The 17,100-nt window shown below is 40.2% G+C and overlaps 1 protein-coding gene across 9 annotated transcripts in view; it reads right to left on the reverse strand.

Moving 5' to 3' along the window:
- Positions 1-2,699: 2,699 nt before the first annotated feature.
- Positions 2,700-17,100, reverse strand: part of GREB1 (growth regulating estrogen receptor binding 1) — a 150,367-nt gene continuing 135,966 nt past the window's right edge. For 8 of the 9 annotated variants that reach the window (XM_075126411.1, XM_075126410.1, XM_048845527.2 and 5 more), the window contains 7 exons: positions 16,031-16,235; positions 14,924-15,098; positions 11,183-11,401; positions 7,838-7,973; positions 7,077-7,277; positions 5,514-5,652; positions 2,700-3,057 (listed from right to left, as the gene is read on the reverse strand). In XM_075126411.1, the coding sequence (XP_074982512.1) occupies positions 2,894-3,057; positions 5,514-5,652; positions 7,077-7,277; positions 7,838-7,973; positions 11,183-11,401; positions 14,924-15,098; positions 16,031-16,235 (1,239 nt within the window). In that variant the 3' untranslated portion in view covers positions 2,700-2,893. Of the gene's footprint in view, positions 3,058-5,513; positions 5,653-7,076; positions 7,278-7,837; positions 7,974-11,182; positions 11,402-14,923; positions 15,099-16,030; positions 16,236-17,100 lie in introns of those variants that run through there. The other variant, XM_075126412.1, reaches the window with a different exon arrangement.

Consider the following 17,100-nt stretch of genomic DNA (forward strand, 5'->3'; position numbering starts at 1 on the left):
AAGGGACAGCAACCCATAGCAGAAAGGCTGGAGGTGCCTGTAAGCTTAGGTATTGCACCAAATAGAAAGCACTCAGCACAAAATTTCCACAGGCTGCACCTAGTTCTTTTATCTCAGCATCTCTGAATGGACTCACCAGCTCCCTCCTATGACGGGATGCTCTATTCACCGCAGTTATAGCGCCTCCTTCTGTCCATTCTGGGAAAGAGCTCACCAGATCTACACTCCTATTGAAAATCTTCCAATCCTGGACTCATGGAGAAAATTCACACCCACAGAGAATACCCATAGGGACTAGCACTCAGAGAAGAGCAAAGGCTGACTACTAAGCACAGATGATTAGCACTTAGATGGGCTTTGCTTGGACAGAACTGATTGTACCATGCCAAGTATACAGCATACAACACCATCCAGGCATAACCTACATGTGCAGGCAACCAGTTTTAAGTTTGCTTTATTTAGAGGCTGTATTGTACTTTTCTGTCTCACAGATATTTGTTGAAATGTCTGCGTTCAGGGTCAGATCAAAAGGTTTGACTATTGCTAGTGTAAGAAAGAAAGAAAGAAAGAAAGAAAGAAAGAAAGAAAGAAAGAATCATTTAGGGATTTGCTAAACACTATTGCATTTCTTTATAACCTTTGTTTTTAAAGACTCTGCCCAGTATATTCATGGCAGGAAACGCCAAACAGATGGTCAACTATATAAGGAAAACTGAATATATAATGCAAGCCCTTATGAAAACACAGAGCTGAAAAACTTTTTATTCCAATGTAGCTAGTACTTAATGGCCTCTTTTCACATTATGCATGGTATCACTGCATATTTAATATCATCATTTGGAGAAAATGCAGGTTTGGAAGACTTGTGAAGTAGATTTTATAACTAAAAACCCAAGATACAGAGATTGCATTTACAGAAAGTTGATTTTGATTCATATTTTTGAACTGTTTTCAAAACTTGTTTTACGTTTGTATGTCATGAGTTCCCTGCATCCATAATCCTGGATCTATCCCAAAAGTCCTGAACTGTTGAAAGCTTGTAAACAGCACAACGTTTCCTCTTGACGCATGCAGGGCAATCCTAAATCTTATTAGCTTCCTTTTGCCAATGCAATTTTCCCCTGTGAGTGTGAGCATTTGACAGTGGCCACACATCACCCAGACACCTGTCCATGCAGTACATATTTTATTTATAAAGGATGAGTAAGACCTGAATATTACAACCCTTTAAAAAGTTTAAATAACTAATCAAATGGAGGGAACTGCACAGGAAATACTATTTACACAGAATAAAACAAAACTAAAAAGAAAGTTCTTACTCCAAAAGAAGCACAATGAAATATACAAGCATATCACTTTCTACAAAAACAATTGTGTAAACATTATCCTAAATCTCTCACAATCGCTTAATTTATTTTTATTTCCTGAAAATAAATCTAAGTCAGCTCTTTGGCACAGATTATTAGTGTCTTAGTTACAATCCCTCAAATGCATTATAGCCACTTAATGCTACTCAACGAGCACAAAATGGTCCTATAGTTGGCGTAGCCAGTCAAGAGAGGATTAACATATTATAAAGGGTTTTCTGGTGACATTTGTGCCACCTTTCATGCCTACACTTGGCATAGAGTATCTAGGCCAAGCCAAGGATCAGAGCCACTGACTCCATAAGGATAACATGAAGTTCTGGGATTGCAGCTTTGGGGAGTATGTCTATAAATATAACCAGGTGTTTTCAGCATGCACTCTACATTTTAACACACCAGGGTGCTAAATACTAAACTGCATGATGCATTTTCTAAACATCCTCTTAGATTTCTACATATACTCAGCAAAGATGCCACCTGACTGCCCAGCTCTTTTGAAGTGCCTTAGCAAGAGAGCATTCTAGGAGGGTATTTGGAATTTGGACTTCAGTGCTGTACGCATCTCCTGTCTGAATTGCCTCGTGGCCTGCTTTGAAGTCTTAAGCCAGTGCAACAAATTCATCTGTAACTAAAAGCACCAGTTCATTTAGCTCAAAATTATTTATCTCAAAGTTTGGTTGCTGCTAATCTTTCCCTTAATCCTCTTCAGCTATCTTATCCTTTGTCCCAGATACTCAAGTGTTCTGGAATAAATGTTCACATCTCCTTCTTTCGTAAGTCTACTTCAAAGTGCTCTTTCTTGACCAACCAAACATAGGTACCTTAATTACACCTCTCCCCCCCCCCAATCCTGTATGATAAAATTATTCAGTGTGACACTTACACCATAGTTATGGTCACAACCAGTTCCCATTGCATAAAAAATATATTTTACACCTTTAGGTATAAAAAGCCTCTTTGTATCGATCAGTAGCAATCTATTACCAGAATGTAAAATTTCCTGTAAAATCCAAAATTTGGTCTGATGTCTTGTGCTGACTTCTAGATAAATAAGACTTAAAAAGAACGAAGTCTACTTCTAAATGTACATTCCCTATTTCTCTAAATTTACATTCCCTAATTGTACAAAACTGTTTCTAAACATCTTAATTTTGAAACATTTTGTGTGCCTTCTGTTTTGACAGAAATGTGATCTCTCTTCTTATCCAGAAATGTTTCCACCATGTAAAGTAGTAAGTCGGTACCTCTTTCCCAGGTATCAGGAATTACTTCTACTGGGTAATTAAATTAGAAGAGTCACTTCCAATTCTTGGTGATAAAAACACACATTAGTTGATTAAATATAATTTTAATAAAAATATTTCAAAATTGCTCAGCTGATGGCTCCTCAGGAAACATATGCTTGAATGTTTCAGAGCACAGAGCCTCTCAAATGGCTTTTTTTTTTTTTTTTGGGAGCACTGAGAACTCAGCCTCTCGTACTACCTCTTCTCATTAGACAGTTCAGGAAGCCTGCTCATTTTCTATCAGATATGTCGTCCAGTCAGAAAGAAAAGTGGTCTGTCCTCTTTGGCGTTGGCAGTTTGGAATTCATCCCTCAGTCGGAACTGCCATTCGTCTTCTAGTTCTAGCCGGACAACAGTCTGGCGAAGAGAATTGCGGTCTTGGCAAATAACACACAAGGTGGCACCTACATGAATGGTTAAAACAAACAATTATGAGTGTTTTGTTTTATTCTCTAAATCATCAACCTGGTCCTGCAAGCTCTTAATTGTCTTCAGTAGGAGTTCTATGCCTGGAAGAGAGAGGAAGGATGTTTCAGTGCTTAGGGTACTAGTCTGGGATTTAGGAAACCCACGTTTAATTCCTTGCTCTGTCAGAGACTTTCTGTGCAACCTCAGGCGACTTACTTGGCCTCTCAGTTCCCCATCTTTCAGATGGCAATAACAATACTTCTGTACCTCACAGGGAAGTTGTGAGGATAAATACGTTAAAGACTGTAAGGTGCTTAGACATTATGATAATGGGATCCATCTAGTACTTCAGATAGATCATGATCCAGCCTTAGGGCCTTCACAGCAGGGAGATTGACGCTACTGCAAGTGATGCAGCAGGGATTGATTTAGCGGGTCTAGTGAAGACCTGATAAATCAATGGCAGAGCGCTCTCTGGTCGACTCTCTGGTACTCCAGCTCTCTAAGAAGAGTAAGGGAAGTCGACCGAAGAGCGTCTCCATCAATGCAGCACAGTGAAGACATCAGGATTAGTCGACCTAAGCTACGTTGACTCCAGCTATGTTATTTATGCAGCTGGAGTAGCGTAACTTAGGTCAACTTACTCCCGTAGTGAAGACAAGCCTTTACATTTGTGACAGTTCCATGGGCCAGATTTTGATACCCTTATTCACACTAAGAAGTACCTTACCTATTGCAGTGGGACTACAGGGTCCTAATTCAGCCAAGCACCTAAATCTTAAAAGAGATTGAGGTGGCTGGATACTTAAGCATGTGCTTAAGTGCTATGCTCTGCAGGAATGGTCCAGACACCCTGGGGGGAAAAGGTCTAAACCCCAAAGAATAAGTAACTGAATCAATGGATTCTATACAATATTACTGTATTATAGAAGTATATTGACTAAAATCTCAAACGAAAGCTAGTGAAACGCTGGTCATGATCTGTGTGCGGATGGTGTGTAAACAGTTATATATGTGTGCTGGAAATACATTACTAGAATATGTTTTGGGGGCTGACATGATAAAAGGAATGTCCTAGACAAAGGAACGTTGTTTTGTGTGGGTCTCCAATGTCAGTTGAGCAAGGTGAGGCCAGAGACAATGAAAGTTACACTTATACACAAGCCAGCAGAGGGAAAGGATGTCAACAAGAAAGGACAAACAGCAGGGGAGAAGGACTTTATCGGGGGATACTCTTCAGAATGATACATTTCTAAGGTTTACTGGACTATAAAATGAAGGAGAGTGAACCCCTTAGTTATCTATCACTTAAGGGAAAAAGGGGACAGCACTCTCTGATTCTGTGAACATTGGATCTTCCTACCAGAAGGGCTGGAGGTGGAAACTTAACTGACCTTCACTCCTAAAGTTTCCATCTCTAGCCCTGTTCCTCCAGGTCAAGATTAAGGCCTTGTCCATGCTACAGAATTCAGTCTTCAGTAGCCAACCACCATTGCCGAGGCGAAACCACGATACTCCATCACTTGTATCAGTCTAGCATACCCCTGCTTGAAACTGGGTTAAGCTGTACTGATCCAAATGGTAGTTTATAACAGCTTTGCCTGTCCACAGATCTGCAACAATGCAGCAGCACCAGTGGCTGGCCACTGATGGCTGCAACTGGGACAAATCCCCGGAGTAGATAAGGCCTACAACACAGTGGCAGCGTAGCATGGGAGACGCTGGCAATAAAACTGCTTGTTTGTAGATAGAAAAGGAGTACTTGTGGCACCTTAGAGACTAACCAATTTATTTGAGCATAAGCTTTCGTGAGCTACAGCTCACTTCATTGGGTGAAGTGAGCTGTAGCTCATGAAAGCTTATGCTCAAATAAATTGGTTAGTCTCTAAGGTGCCACAAGTACTCCTTTTCTTTTTGCGAATACAGACTAACATGGCTGTTACTCTGAAAACTGTAGATAGAGGACATCAGTCTCCAGTGCCGTCAGTCTGGAACCCTGAAGACTAAATTGATTCGTTTGGTTATTATTTATTATTAATATTAAACAACCCATCCTTTCCCCCCATGATATACTGAGTAGAATCTTATGGGTAAGATTTTGAAAATTAGAGGGTCACAACTGTAAGCATACAGTGTTGCATGCCTATTGCATACACACAAGTACCCAATCTGTGAACATGCACTGAATATCTATGAATATACATTAGGTAATTCAATGGTATGGACGCACCAGTACCTGCCTAATTTCAAAAATCTATAGAACTAATAATACTTGTATGAGGATGTAGGTATTAATCTGCTGTAGTGCTGGATTGGTGTGATCCCAAATGGGGAGAGTTGGACCTGGTTGATGTACAAAGGCAAAACATCATTTAGTTTCTGCCCAGTGGTGGATTTGGCAACCCCAAACCAGACAAATACTGCAATTTGTAACAATCATTCTGCAGCTCACCTTTCAGGAAATGAAACTTTTTCAAAAAGCTAGCTACAACGAAGGAGTCACAGAGGTAAAGCAGGAGTCCACTAAACATCAAACCAGAGCAACTGATGTTCAGAGAGTGAGGTCGGGAACTCACGTAGCAAACTGCAATCTGATTGGAGGAAAGAGGAAGCAGAAATTAATTTTCCTCGGACTTCAAAGTAGTGTTGCTTCTTAGGGCTTTGCACAGAGGTGTGAATGTCTGCAACAGTTTAAAATTTAGCAATCCTTCCTAATTATAGGAATGGTCTTTGTGATCAACCATTTGTGAGCATCCCCACTGCCCCCAAATAAAAATCCCTCTGCTGAAAAAAAAAAGTTCTGTATAAAGAGCTAGGTAGACCTGGCAGGATTTACATGCCTCAACAACTGTCTCTCCCCTTAAAAACAAATCTGAGACATGCCTTGCACATTTGTACACACACACACACCCCTGTATGGTCCAATACAGCAAACACTTTTGGAGGTTCATAATTTTACTCAAGTGTCAATGAAACTACTTATGTGAGTAAAGTTATGTATGTCCATAAGTATATACAGGATTAAGTCCTAAGGTTTTCCCTAGAGACTGGGAGCCTCTCGCTTTCCAAAACTCTCTGCTCACTCAGACTTCTCAGGCCAGTTAAGAACCTTGGAGATTCACTGAGATGTTTACAGGTTTGTCGCTCTCCCCCAATAAAGAAATTTTCCACATAGGACTTTGTGTCCAGGGTACTTCAGCTTATCACAAGTCAGCCAGAAAGGAACTTTAAGGACTTGGAGCATTTGGGGGTGGAGCGAGTTCTGAAGTCTGTTATACAGCTGACTCGGAGAGGAAGATGAATTGGCAGGTCTACCAAGTTTGAACTTCATGTAGTTTTCCAGTTGGATGGGAAGGCAAAAACAAATAACCCAAAATACTACCAAAAAACCTGCTAGCATCATTCATACTTGATTTGCATTTGAGTCCAAATATGTATCTTGGTTTTAGAGAGGGGCACAGTCCGAGCACAGGACTGGGAGCCAGGAACTCCTCAGTTCTAATCTGAGCTCTTGTGTGGAGCATTCACTTCTTGGCTTCAGTTTCCCCATTAATAAACTAGAGCTAACAAAATGTGCACAGTAGCTTACAGGGATGTTCTGAGGACTGGTCAATTTTGTAATATGCTTTGTAGGCGGGAAGAGCTATATAAATGGCCAAGTTATTATATTAAGTTGAGGAAACACTGATAGAAAAAACAATTCTGAGGCACTGGTAATTGAGACCTGAATACAAAGCACAGACTAAATTACTATAACTATTCCTTACTACAACTGTAGGATTGTTCTCTGTGCACTTTATTTTAGTGTGCATATTCATTCATAGCTTCTAATCATTCATTTTCTTTTTTGTAACTTACAAATTGATTTTTTAAATATCACAACAATCTAATATTATACTGTTCAGAAGCCATGTAAAAATCCCAAAGGAATATATCAGAGAACTAGGACAACACTTGGGTTAAATATGGGCTGGCCTAAACTGCAGAGCTACTTGAAGATCATTTTGTTCAGTACCTGCGGTCCTAAGTTAAGGTAACAATCCACAGATAGCACTGGATGGCTATAATTCTTCAGTGAAAGAGGAAAGAAGCGATGGCTGTAGTACTGGAGATATTTTTCAAGTAGCAGTTGAGCAGGTGCTGCCAGGAAGGTGTGCTTGCTGTCAGGAGCACAGATGTACTGAGCAGGTGCGGTTGAAACTGGAGTTTCAGATACCTACATGGAAAAACGTTGTGATATCGATAAATCCTGATCAGCCAAACCCCAATCATCTGAATTTGGGGTTGTACAAAATGCATCTCTGTCCCAAAAATCCAAAATGCATACAGCGACCAAAAATTGGTTATCCAAAACTCCTGTTACCCAAAGGTTTCAGATATCCATAGAAAATTGGAGTTTAATTATATTTGAATAGCTTTTTGGATTCTGCTTTGACTCAAAAAGTTCTTCCTGAACATGAAATGGTGTAAGGAGGAGTTATTAAGTAATACTTTACAACCGCTCTACATCAAATTCATAGTGAAATGCTTTCTTGTTTGAAAAAAAAAAGGTGGTTTAAGACGTTACACAGGAAGATGACTGACTAGAGGTTAGGGTACATTTATGCTGTGGGAATTATAGGTTCCAAGAGTTTCATGTTAAAAAAAAAATCTAATGGCACACATGTCCCATTTCTGGCAATGGAATGTACATCAACAAACCTCAGCTCTCTAAATTAAAGGTTAATGACAGCACAAACAAATAACTAACAACGAAACGTAATTCTCAACTTTTACCTTAGACTTAATATGGAAGGACCTATGTCCTCCTACTGCAATTTGCTTCTTCATGATACTGAAGCGATTGAACCGACAGATCAGAAGACCGGCACTGTGGGCACGCAGGTTGAAATCAACATCATCGCACATAAATCTAGCAGGAGTGGAAACCAGAGCTATTAATAAACACTGCTTGTTATTGAACATTAGCAGACATATAGGCACTCAGATACTACAGTGAGGCAGGTTGTACAAGCAGAAAGGAGGATGATCCCACCACAAATAAGGTCAGTGTAAAGGTTTCCATGGACTTCAAAGGACATGGATTAGGCCCCAGATGAGACACACAGAGGTACAGGTCTCTGACCATATATTTCTCCTCTGTAACAAGGAGCATGTAACTGTTGAAATTTTCAGCATCCCTCTGATAGAAATGCTATCAGTCTACATCAGTGAGATCAAGCATTTAAAAGCCACAGAATCACTTCTTCATCCAACAGCATTGCAAAGAGCTACAGTTAAGCAATATGGGCCAAATTCATCTATGTCTTAAAATTTCATTATGTTGGATTTGGCCCATTTCAAATTAGAGATGGAACCAAATGGAAACTATCAGTCCTGGTCTGAATTCAGACCAGAGTTAGCAGCTCAAGCTTCTAAAATGGGCCACACCCAAGTACCCTCATCTTTGGGTAATCTGGATTCTATTTCCGATTGTAAATACACATGTTCTACAAGAGAACTGGAATGACTTTTAGAAGTATGAGGATCTGATCCAGGATTTGGATCTGTGCTTTTTGTTTCACACATCGCTTCTCAGAAGTCAGAAAATCCCTATGTAACAGGCATTTTGTAAAATAGATTTACTGCATAATTTCCCCAATACTAATTTCCCCCTACTGTTACTCATGCCTTCTTGTCAACTGTCTGAAATGGGCCACTCTCATTACCACTTCAAAAGTTATTTTTCTTCCCTTGGTATCCTGCTGTCAGTTAAATTGTCTTGTTAGACTAAGCTCATGTTTGGTAAGGCAATTCACATTTTTTCATGTATTTATACAAATAAGGTCAGTGTAAAGGTTTCCATGGACTTCATCTGATGAAGTGGGTTCTAGCCCATGAAAGCTTATGCCCAAATAAATTTGTTAGTCTCTAAGGTGCCACAAGGACTCCTCGTTGTTTTTGCATTCACCAAAACAGCAAAATAAAGATTACAGGAGGACTGGTTCTATTTACAGCTCAGTGAATAATCTGCCATTTAAAGCTATCAGTTTTTAAAATTATGGCTCTGTTGATACATACTCTGTTGATTGATACTCACATGTGTCTCTGCTATCTCTGGATGACTGTGTCTCTTTTTGATTCAAAATGCCATGTTTTCTCACTACCAATTCATCCTTGGAATGTCACACAATATTGCCCAAGCCTTAACAGACAGCTTCATGAAGAACTCCAGTGAGTCACCAGTGATTAAACACCCACAGGTTAAGTATTGCTAGTGTAAACTAGCATAAAACCTTATTCTTGACATTTTTGCATCACTCTATACATTAATATTACTCTGCTTTATTGCATTGTTGGGTCCGGTACTATTCAACATTTTAATTAACGACATAGATAATGAAGAGCAGATAACACCGAGCTGAGGGACGTTGAAAGCACTTTGTAAAACAGGATTAGAATTCAAAACAACCTTGACAAATTAGAGAATTGGTCTGAAATCAACAAGATAAAATTCAGTAAAGACAAGCATGAAAGTACTAACACTTAGGAAGGAAAAATCAAATGCACAACTACAAAATGGGGAGAAAGTGGCGAGCTGGTAATACTGCTGAAAAGGATCTGGAGTTCATAAATTGAATATGAACCAACAATGTGATGCAATTACTAATATCATTCTGGGGTGTATTAATAGGAGTGTCTTACGGAAGACAAGGGAGGTAATTATCCCACTCTACTCAGCACTGGTGAGGCCTCAGTTGGAGTACTGTGTCCAATTCTGGGCCCTACACTTGAGGAAAGATGTGGATAAACTGAAGAAAATCCAGAGGAAAGCAGCAAGAAATGATAAAAGGTTTAGAGACACTCATCTATGAGGAAGGGTTAAAAAAAATTGGCATGTTTAGTTTTGAGAAACAAAGACTGAGGGGAGGCCTGATAACAGTCTTCAAATATGTTAAGGGCTGTTATAAAGAGGACATGATCAATTATTCTCTATGTCCAAAGAAAGTAGGACAAGAAATAATGGGCTTAATCAGCAGCAAGGGAGATTTAGGTTAGATATTAGGGGAAATGTTCTAACTATAAGAGTAGTTAAGCTCCGGAATAGGCTTCCAAGGGAGGTTGTGGAATTCCCAGCACTGGAGGTTTTTAAGAACCCCTATCAGGGATGGTCTAGGTTTACTTGGTCCTGTCTCAGGTGGGGCTGGACTAGATGACTTCTTGAGGTCCCTTCCAGCTCTACATTTATTCAATCCTATGATTATTGTTTTCTTAGATTAGCACTCAGCTTTCCATTCAAAAACTGCCTCAAATGGTAACACTCTGTGTGAAAATGTACTATGCCCTCACAGGCTAAACAGCCTGATAACACAACTGTATACCAGGAGATACATGTGGATAAGTTTCTAGTGCTCTTGAAAAGTGCCAGTGACAGACTTGAAGATTTAAGTCACCTGTTTATCCATAGAATAGTTAAAGCAGAGATGCTTCTCCACAAATATGCCTCAATCTAGATTTGGAAAGATCACTTCTAGAGGTGACAGTCTCTTATCCTATTCAGCCCTGTGCCTTTGACAATTAGTGGCAAATGTGCTGGTGATTTTGAGATGTGAACACTTGTCCTCTAGGAACTGGACTAAGTTCACTATTTCATATGGGCTAATGAACAGCTGTCAAGTGGTATCTGTAGTGAATGGAGCTTTAAGAACCACAGTGACTCTGCTTGGCACCTTTAAGGTCTGGAACATTCTGTGTGGCCCAGTTAAAAAAAAATGGGGCAGAAGGTGGGTTGGAGATTGAACCCAAGAATGGAGTGGGCTGGATGCAACTTCTCCCTAAAGGCCCTCCATCAATGTTAGAGGGATTTGTTTTTGTTGTTTTTCTTATTATTGTTCTCATCCCATTAAAGTTATTGTATTTAATTAAAGAGTATGCCTAGCTTATCTGGAGAGAGAGAACAGTCCTTTTTAGCCACTTCTTACCTGGGCTGGGTTTGAACCAGCAACTTATATGTAAACTTTATCTCTATTCTATTAGCAGTCTCCTGAGAAATCCAGCTCGAGTGAGAGAGAGCTCAGCCAGAGTGAAGGCTGCATGATTTGGTCCTTGCTCTACATTGGAGGTGCCTATGGATTCACTCACCTGTTCTGGTTATATTGGACATTCTGAGTCAGATCCACATTCAGCATGACGAAGTCATGTACATGGCAACAGGAGAATGGTTCCCTGATCTCACCACTATTTGTTTTACTAGACCATTTCCTCATACCAATCAAGGCGTAGTGAGTGACATTAGGGGTTGCTTCAATGTGTTGCAGAATTTGCTTCAAGGAAACGTTCCTTTCAGTCCATGTATATTCACTACAGTAGGTTGGAAAAAATGTTTCAAATTCAAAGTGTATAAAAAATAATCAGCATCCAGTTCATCTGAGCAGTATCTTACAATAGTTATAAATATGAGCATATTAACCAGGCAGCAGTGATGCTAGACCTACCTCTTCATCTTCAGTTCTAATCACAATCTGAAACTACCTAAAGTTCCTTTAGCTTGGGTTGATATTATAGGTTTGAAACTCAGTCTGGATTTCTCAATATGTTCATTAAGGTTTGTAAATGTTTAACGTTAACCTGACTCTTGCTCCAAGTGATCCTGGGAAGATTTGTTTACCATTTGCCCATTACAAAACCACATGGAACTTCTCAGTTTTGATTGAGCTTCGCTTTTGTTTTGGGATTTGACATAAAATTAAGCATACAAATTGAAACAGAAAAAAAGACTTCTCCAAATCCCTGCACACCAAAGCTGCTGATTTTAGCACAGCTCTGGTAATAAATAAAACTGGCCCAATCAAGTACTGTTTTAAAAAGCTAAGAGACTTGTTTTATCATTTGCAAAGCAAAATAAAGTAGAAGTAACATAGGCTGGGACCAGCAAAGGAGCCAAAGTGAGGTAGGTGGCCAGCTTCCCCAGAATTTCAATTAACTCCCTTAGTTCCTTCAAAAGCCTTACCCAGAATGCCACCCATGTGCATCTATGGCTACGTGACCTTGATGAGGGTAGCAGCAAATGGGACAGACCCGGCAGCAAGGGAGGGAGATCCTTGCTGAGACACACTCAGTAGGTCCTCCCTCCTGGTAGTCTCTGGCACCAATTGGCCAGTCAGGAGGAGGGATGCTGAGCGACCTGCATCCCCCAGCTCCAGCACCATGTGGTGTCTCTTTTGGCCCTGTTCCACCCTACCCACCCAGAACTAGGAACAGGAATCCGGCCAGCAGATGCTGTGGGTCTAGCCTTTCGGCCATTGGGTATAAGAAAGGATTTTTTCTCCCATAGGGCCAATTCGCAGAGGGCAAGGGAGTTTTTCATCTTCTTGGCACCTTTGAGCCACAGTAGGTTAAATACTAGGGCTGTCAAACGATTAAAAAAATTAATCACACGATTAATCGCACTGTTAAACAATAATAGAATATCATTTATTTAAATATTGTTGGATGTTTTCTACATTTCCAAATATATTGATTTGAATTACAACACAGAATACAAAGTTTACAGTGCTCACTTTATATGTACTTTTGATTACAAGTATTTGCACTGTAAAAAAACAAAAGAAATCATATTTTTCAATTCACCTAATACAAGTACTATAGTGCAATCTCTTTATCGTGAAAATTGAACTTACAAACATAGAATTATGTACAAAAAAACTGCATTCAAAAATAAAACAATGTAAAATTTTAGATCCTGCAAGTCCATTCAGTCCTAATTCTAGTTTAGCCAATCGCTCAGGCAAACAAGTTTGTTTACATTTGCAGGAGATAATGCTCCCACCTATTGTTTACAATGTTACCTGAAAGTGAGAACAGGCATTCTCATGGCACTGCTGTAGCTGGCGTCGCAAGATATTTACGTGCCAGATGTGCTAAAAATTCATATGTCCCTTCATGCTTCAACCACCAGCCCAGGGGAGGTGCGTCCATGCTGATGATGGATTCTGCTCGATAACAATCCAAAGTAGTGCGGACTGACGCATATTCACTTTCACCGTCTGAGTCAGATGCCACCAGCAGAAGGTTGATTTTCTTTTCTGGTGATTTGGGTTCCATAGTTTCCGCATCAGAGTGTTGCTCTTTTAAGACTTCTGAAAGCATGCTCCACACCTCATCCCTCTCAGATTTTGGAAGGCACTTCAGATTCTTAAACCTTGGGTCAAGTGCTGTAGCAATCTTTAGAAATCTCACATTGGAACCTTCTTTGCGTTTTGTCAAATCTGCAGTGAAAGTGTTCTTAAAATGAACAACATGTGCTGAATCATCATTCGAGACTGCTATAACATGAAATATATGGCAGAATGCAGGTAAAACAGAGCAGGGGACATATAATTCTCCAAGGACTTCAGTCACAAATTTAATTAATGCATTATTTTTTTAACAAGCGTCATCAGCATGGAAGCATGTCCTCTGGAATGGTGGCCGAAGCATGAAGAGGCATATGAATGTTTAGCATATCTGGCACATAAATACCTTGTAATGCCGGTTACAAGAGTGCCATGCAAATGCCTGTTCTCACTTTCTGGTGACACTGTAAATAAGAAAAGGGCAGCACTATCTCCTGTAAATGTAAACAGACTTGTTTGTCTTAGTGATTGGCTGAACAAGAAGTAGGACTGAGTGGACTTGTAGGCTATGAAGTTTTAGATTGTTTTGTTTTAGAGAGCAGTTATGTAACCAAAAAAAAATCAACATTTGTAAGTTGCACTTTCACTACAAAGAGATTGCATTACAGTACTTGTATGAGGTGAATAGAAAAATTCTATTTCTTTTGTTTATCATTTTTACAGCGCAAATATTTGTAATAAAAAATAATATACATTTTGATTTCAATTATAACACAGAATACAATATATATGAACATTTAGAAAAATATCCAAAATATTTAATACATTTCTATTGGTATTCTATTGTTTAACAGTGTGATTAAAACTGTGATTAATCGCGATTAATTTTTTTAAGTTAATCACGTGAGTTAACTACGATTAATCGACAGCCCTATTAAGTAGGAATGTGCTTAGTCCCTAACTGAGGTACTGGGTTGCACTGTTAATTTGTCTCAACTTGTGGCCAGTTTCCAGTGTGGTTAAAAGGATACAGCGCACGGTTCCCAGAAGTAAAAGACCTTGGATTTTCCTGATGGGCCGTGGGCTCATGGGATAGGGGGAGATCTTGTAACCCTTGTGGGATGAGGCCCGATATCTCCACCCTTTTGCATCCTCTGTCCTCTGGGTGGGGGAGGGGGTAGGACTCAGAGAGAGCTGAGTCCTGGGCGGGGGTAGTTGAGGAGAGCCTAACCTCAATGATGGGTTTTATGGTAGGAGCCTTGTAACCCCTGCACTGGAACCACTTAATGCCTGGTATAGGAGAGTGTGGATGATGGGCAGGTAGTGCCCCTCCCCTGTGGTAAAGCAAAATAAAAGTTCTAGCCTGCTGCTCAAAATCCATCCATGTGTGTCTGCAGTCATTGCACCACTGAATCCGGATCAACTGTACATGTGACTGCCACCTCTCTTGGCCAACACAACTGCGTCTGAACCACAGAACTCCAGAGCCAAAAGCATGAGTCACTCCAGCTTGAACTGAAGTGCCGAGCTGTATGGCTGAAGCTGTAGACGGGGCACAGATGGGCACTACCCTTTGGGTTACATGCAGACAAATATATAAAGAAATACTTCTCTGTCCCCAGGCAAATATTATACCCTACTTGTTACAAAGAGTAAAAGCCTTGCTGTCTCCATGATGTCATTTCAACAAGATGTGCTCAGTCATACGTAATGAGAGTTTAAAGTGATCAACTGAAAAAAATCATGTTCCTTAATTATGCTGTTTTACCTCTTTCTGTCTCCTGAACAATCGATTTCTACTGCATTCCACATAACACAGGAATCATCCGAAATGACAATGAAAGGCCAGATATCCTGGGGTTTAATCCCCAGTTCTTCTTGCCGATTTCGTTCTAGTTCCAGATTATGATAAGACAGTTCTTTTATTAGAAAATGCGCAGCACCTGAAACCAAAAACAGCATAAACAAGAGGAAAATTCTGGGATGGGAGGTAGCGGTGGCAGGGGCAGGAGTTGTTTGTTGATAAGTGACAACCTTTCAAATGTTCATGGAGCACAGTGTGGCTCGCTCACTCTGAACATTGGTGATTAAAGCGTTCCAGAGTCAATTTGTCACCATCCCATACCAAATGCAACTGAGCTGACAGGTGTGGGTGTTGCATCAGGCTGCTAAGGCCACATGGAACACCACTGAGGAAACTAATGAGATGAGTTTGATTTCTGTGGTGGAAATTTATGTGATGCCTTTAAACTACGAGGGACAGATTTACCTCCACTGACACCTCCTGGCACCAGCCACTGCACATGGGGATGGACCCACCTAAGTGACGACAGCCATAATTTCCTCTGTCTTTCCACCTTGGGGGTCCCACCAGAGCAGACTCTGGGTGCTCTATAGAAACTCTTCTGGCAGACGCTACCTAAAAAATGCACGGGATCGGTGCCTTATTAGGCACCACATCCACTCCTCATCCCTGGCCAGCACCAAACTCACTTAGGGCTATGGTAGTCAGCTATGAGTCCTGCTCAAGTTCCACTGCCTTGAGATGCTGCAGTTCCTCCCACGGACAAATGTCCCATGGCCAAGGATCTTCTGCTGAGAAAATGCCCCAGAGTCACATGTCTACTTCACTAATGTTAGCATTATAGGGTTAAGTATGAATGACTTATCAGGTGTTAATTGATTTTGCATTTACGTGGGGTACAATACAGAGAACCACCTATCACAGTAAAGAAGGAGGGTGTGGTTTCTGACGCACAATATGGATGGTGAGATATATTGTGTTGCAAGAGATCACTTATGACAAACCTCTCGGTGAGGGTTTCTGTGCAATAACATATGTGTTTTACCTTCTTTTTCCCCCCCTAGTACCTACCTACTCCAGCACTGTTGAAAATACTCGGCAGCACTAGCATGATGTGGTTCGGCCAGTATTTTTTATATACGGCCATTTCATACTCCTTGACAACTAGAACATGCAAATGGCTGGCACCATCCATTGCATGATACAGGTTGAAAAGTCCATGTTCATGACGCCCAGTTGTGGGAGTAAAAGTGGGGCTTTTTATGTAATCCTGACTCTGTAAAGTAAATACAAAAATGAAGGATGAGTCTCTGTACTATGCTGAATATTATTTAAACAAAGAAGGCCAGATCCTCAGATGGTATAAGTCAGTGACTTCAATGGAGCTTTGCTGATTTAAACCAGATGAGAAACTGGCCTAATATCTAAATAAAAGAGAAATTGGGAATTTTTATAAGAGTTGGAAGAGAACAACTTCTGTCAAGTGACAAAGAAAAGGGCCTTGATCACTTGATTGGCTGGTAAGGGAGGGATAGATACATATAGCCCCAGATGGGATTGCTAAATCTTGATCTACCAGGGATATAGCATCCTCGGTGGCTTGATAGGCCCTGAGGAAGGAAAAAGAAAGTAAAGAATAGAAGAACAGAAAGCAATCAAACATTAAGAGAAGTGAAAGAATAATGAGAAAAAGACTAAGATAAAACTTCACACAGCTATAGTGACCTACATCCAATGATCTCATAGCGCTTTGCAAACATGCATTAAGTCTTACAGCAGCACACCCTATAAAGTAGGTAAGTATTATATAATTTTTACAGATGAAAAAAAAAAAGAGAAATTAAGTGATTTGCCAAAGGTCTCAGGGCAGATCAGAGACAGGGATCGGAATAGAATCTGTGGAGACTTGACACCTAGTTCCAATGAAATAACCACTAGTAAATTGAGGATGCTTCTGGTGGCACACAGTAAATTGGGATAATTTTGTATTCTCATAAGCTGAAAAACACAACTCTCTCTCTCAGATAAAAGGTGTTGCGTAACTTCAAGTTTGATTACAGGCTAGCAGATGTATATTAAAAAATATGCTCCTACCTATCTAGTCATAAGCCTTGCCAAAAGTGAAGGATGCAGTGTGGATC

Source organism: Caretta caretta, chromosome 3, assembly GCF_965140235.1.
Source record: "Caretta caretta isolate rCarCar2 chromosome 3, rCarCar1.hap1, whole genome shotgun sequence".
NCBI lineage: Eukaryota > Metazoa > Chordata > Testudines > Cheloniidae > Caretta > Caretta caretta.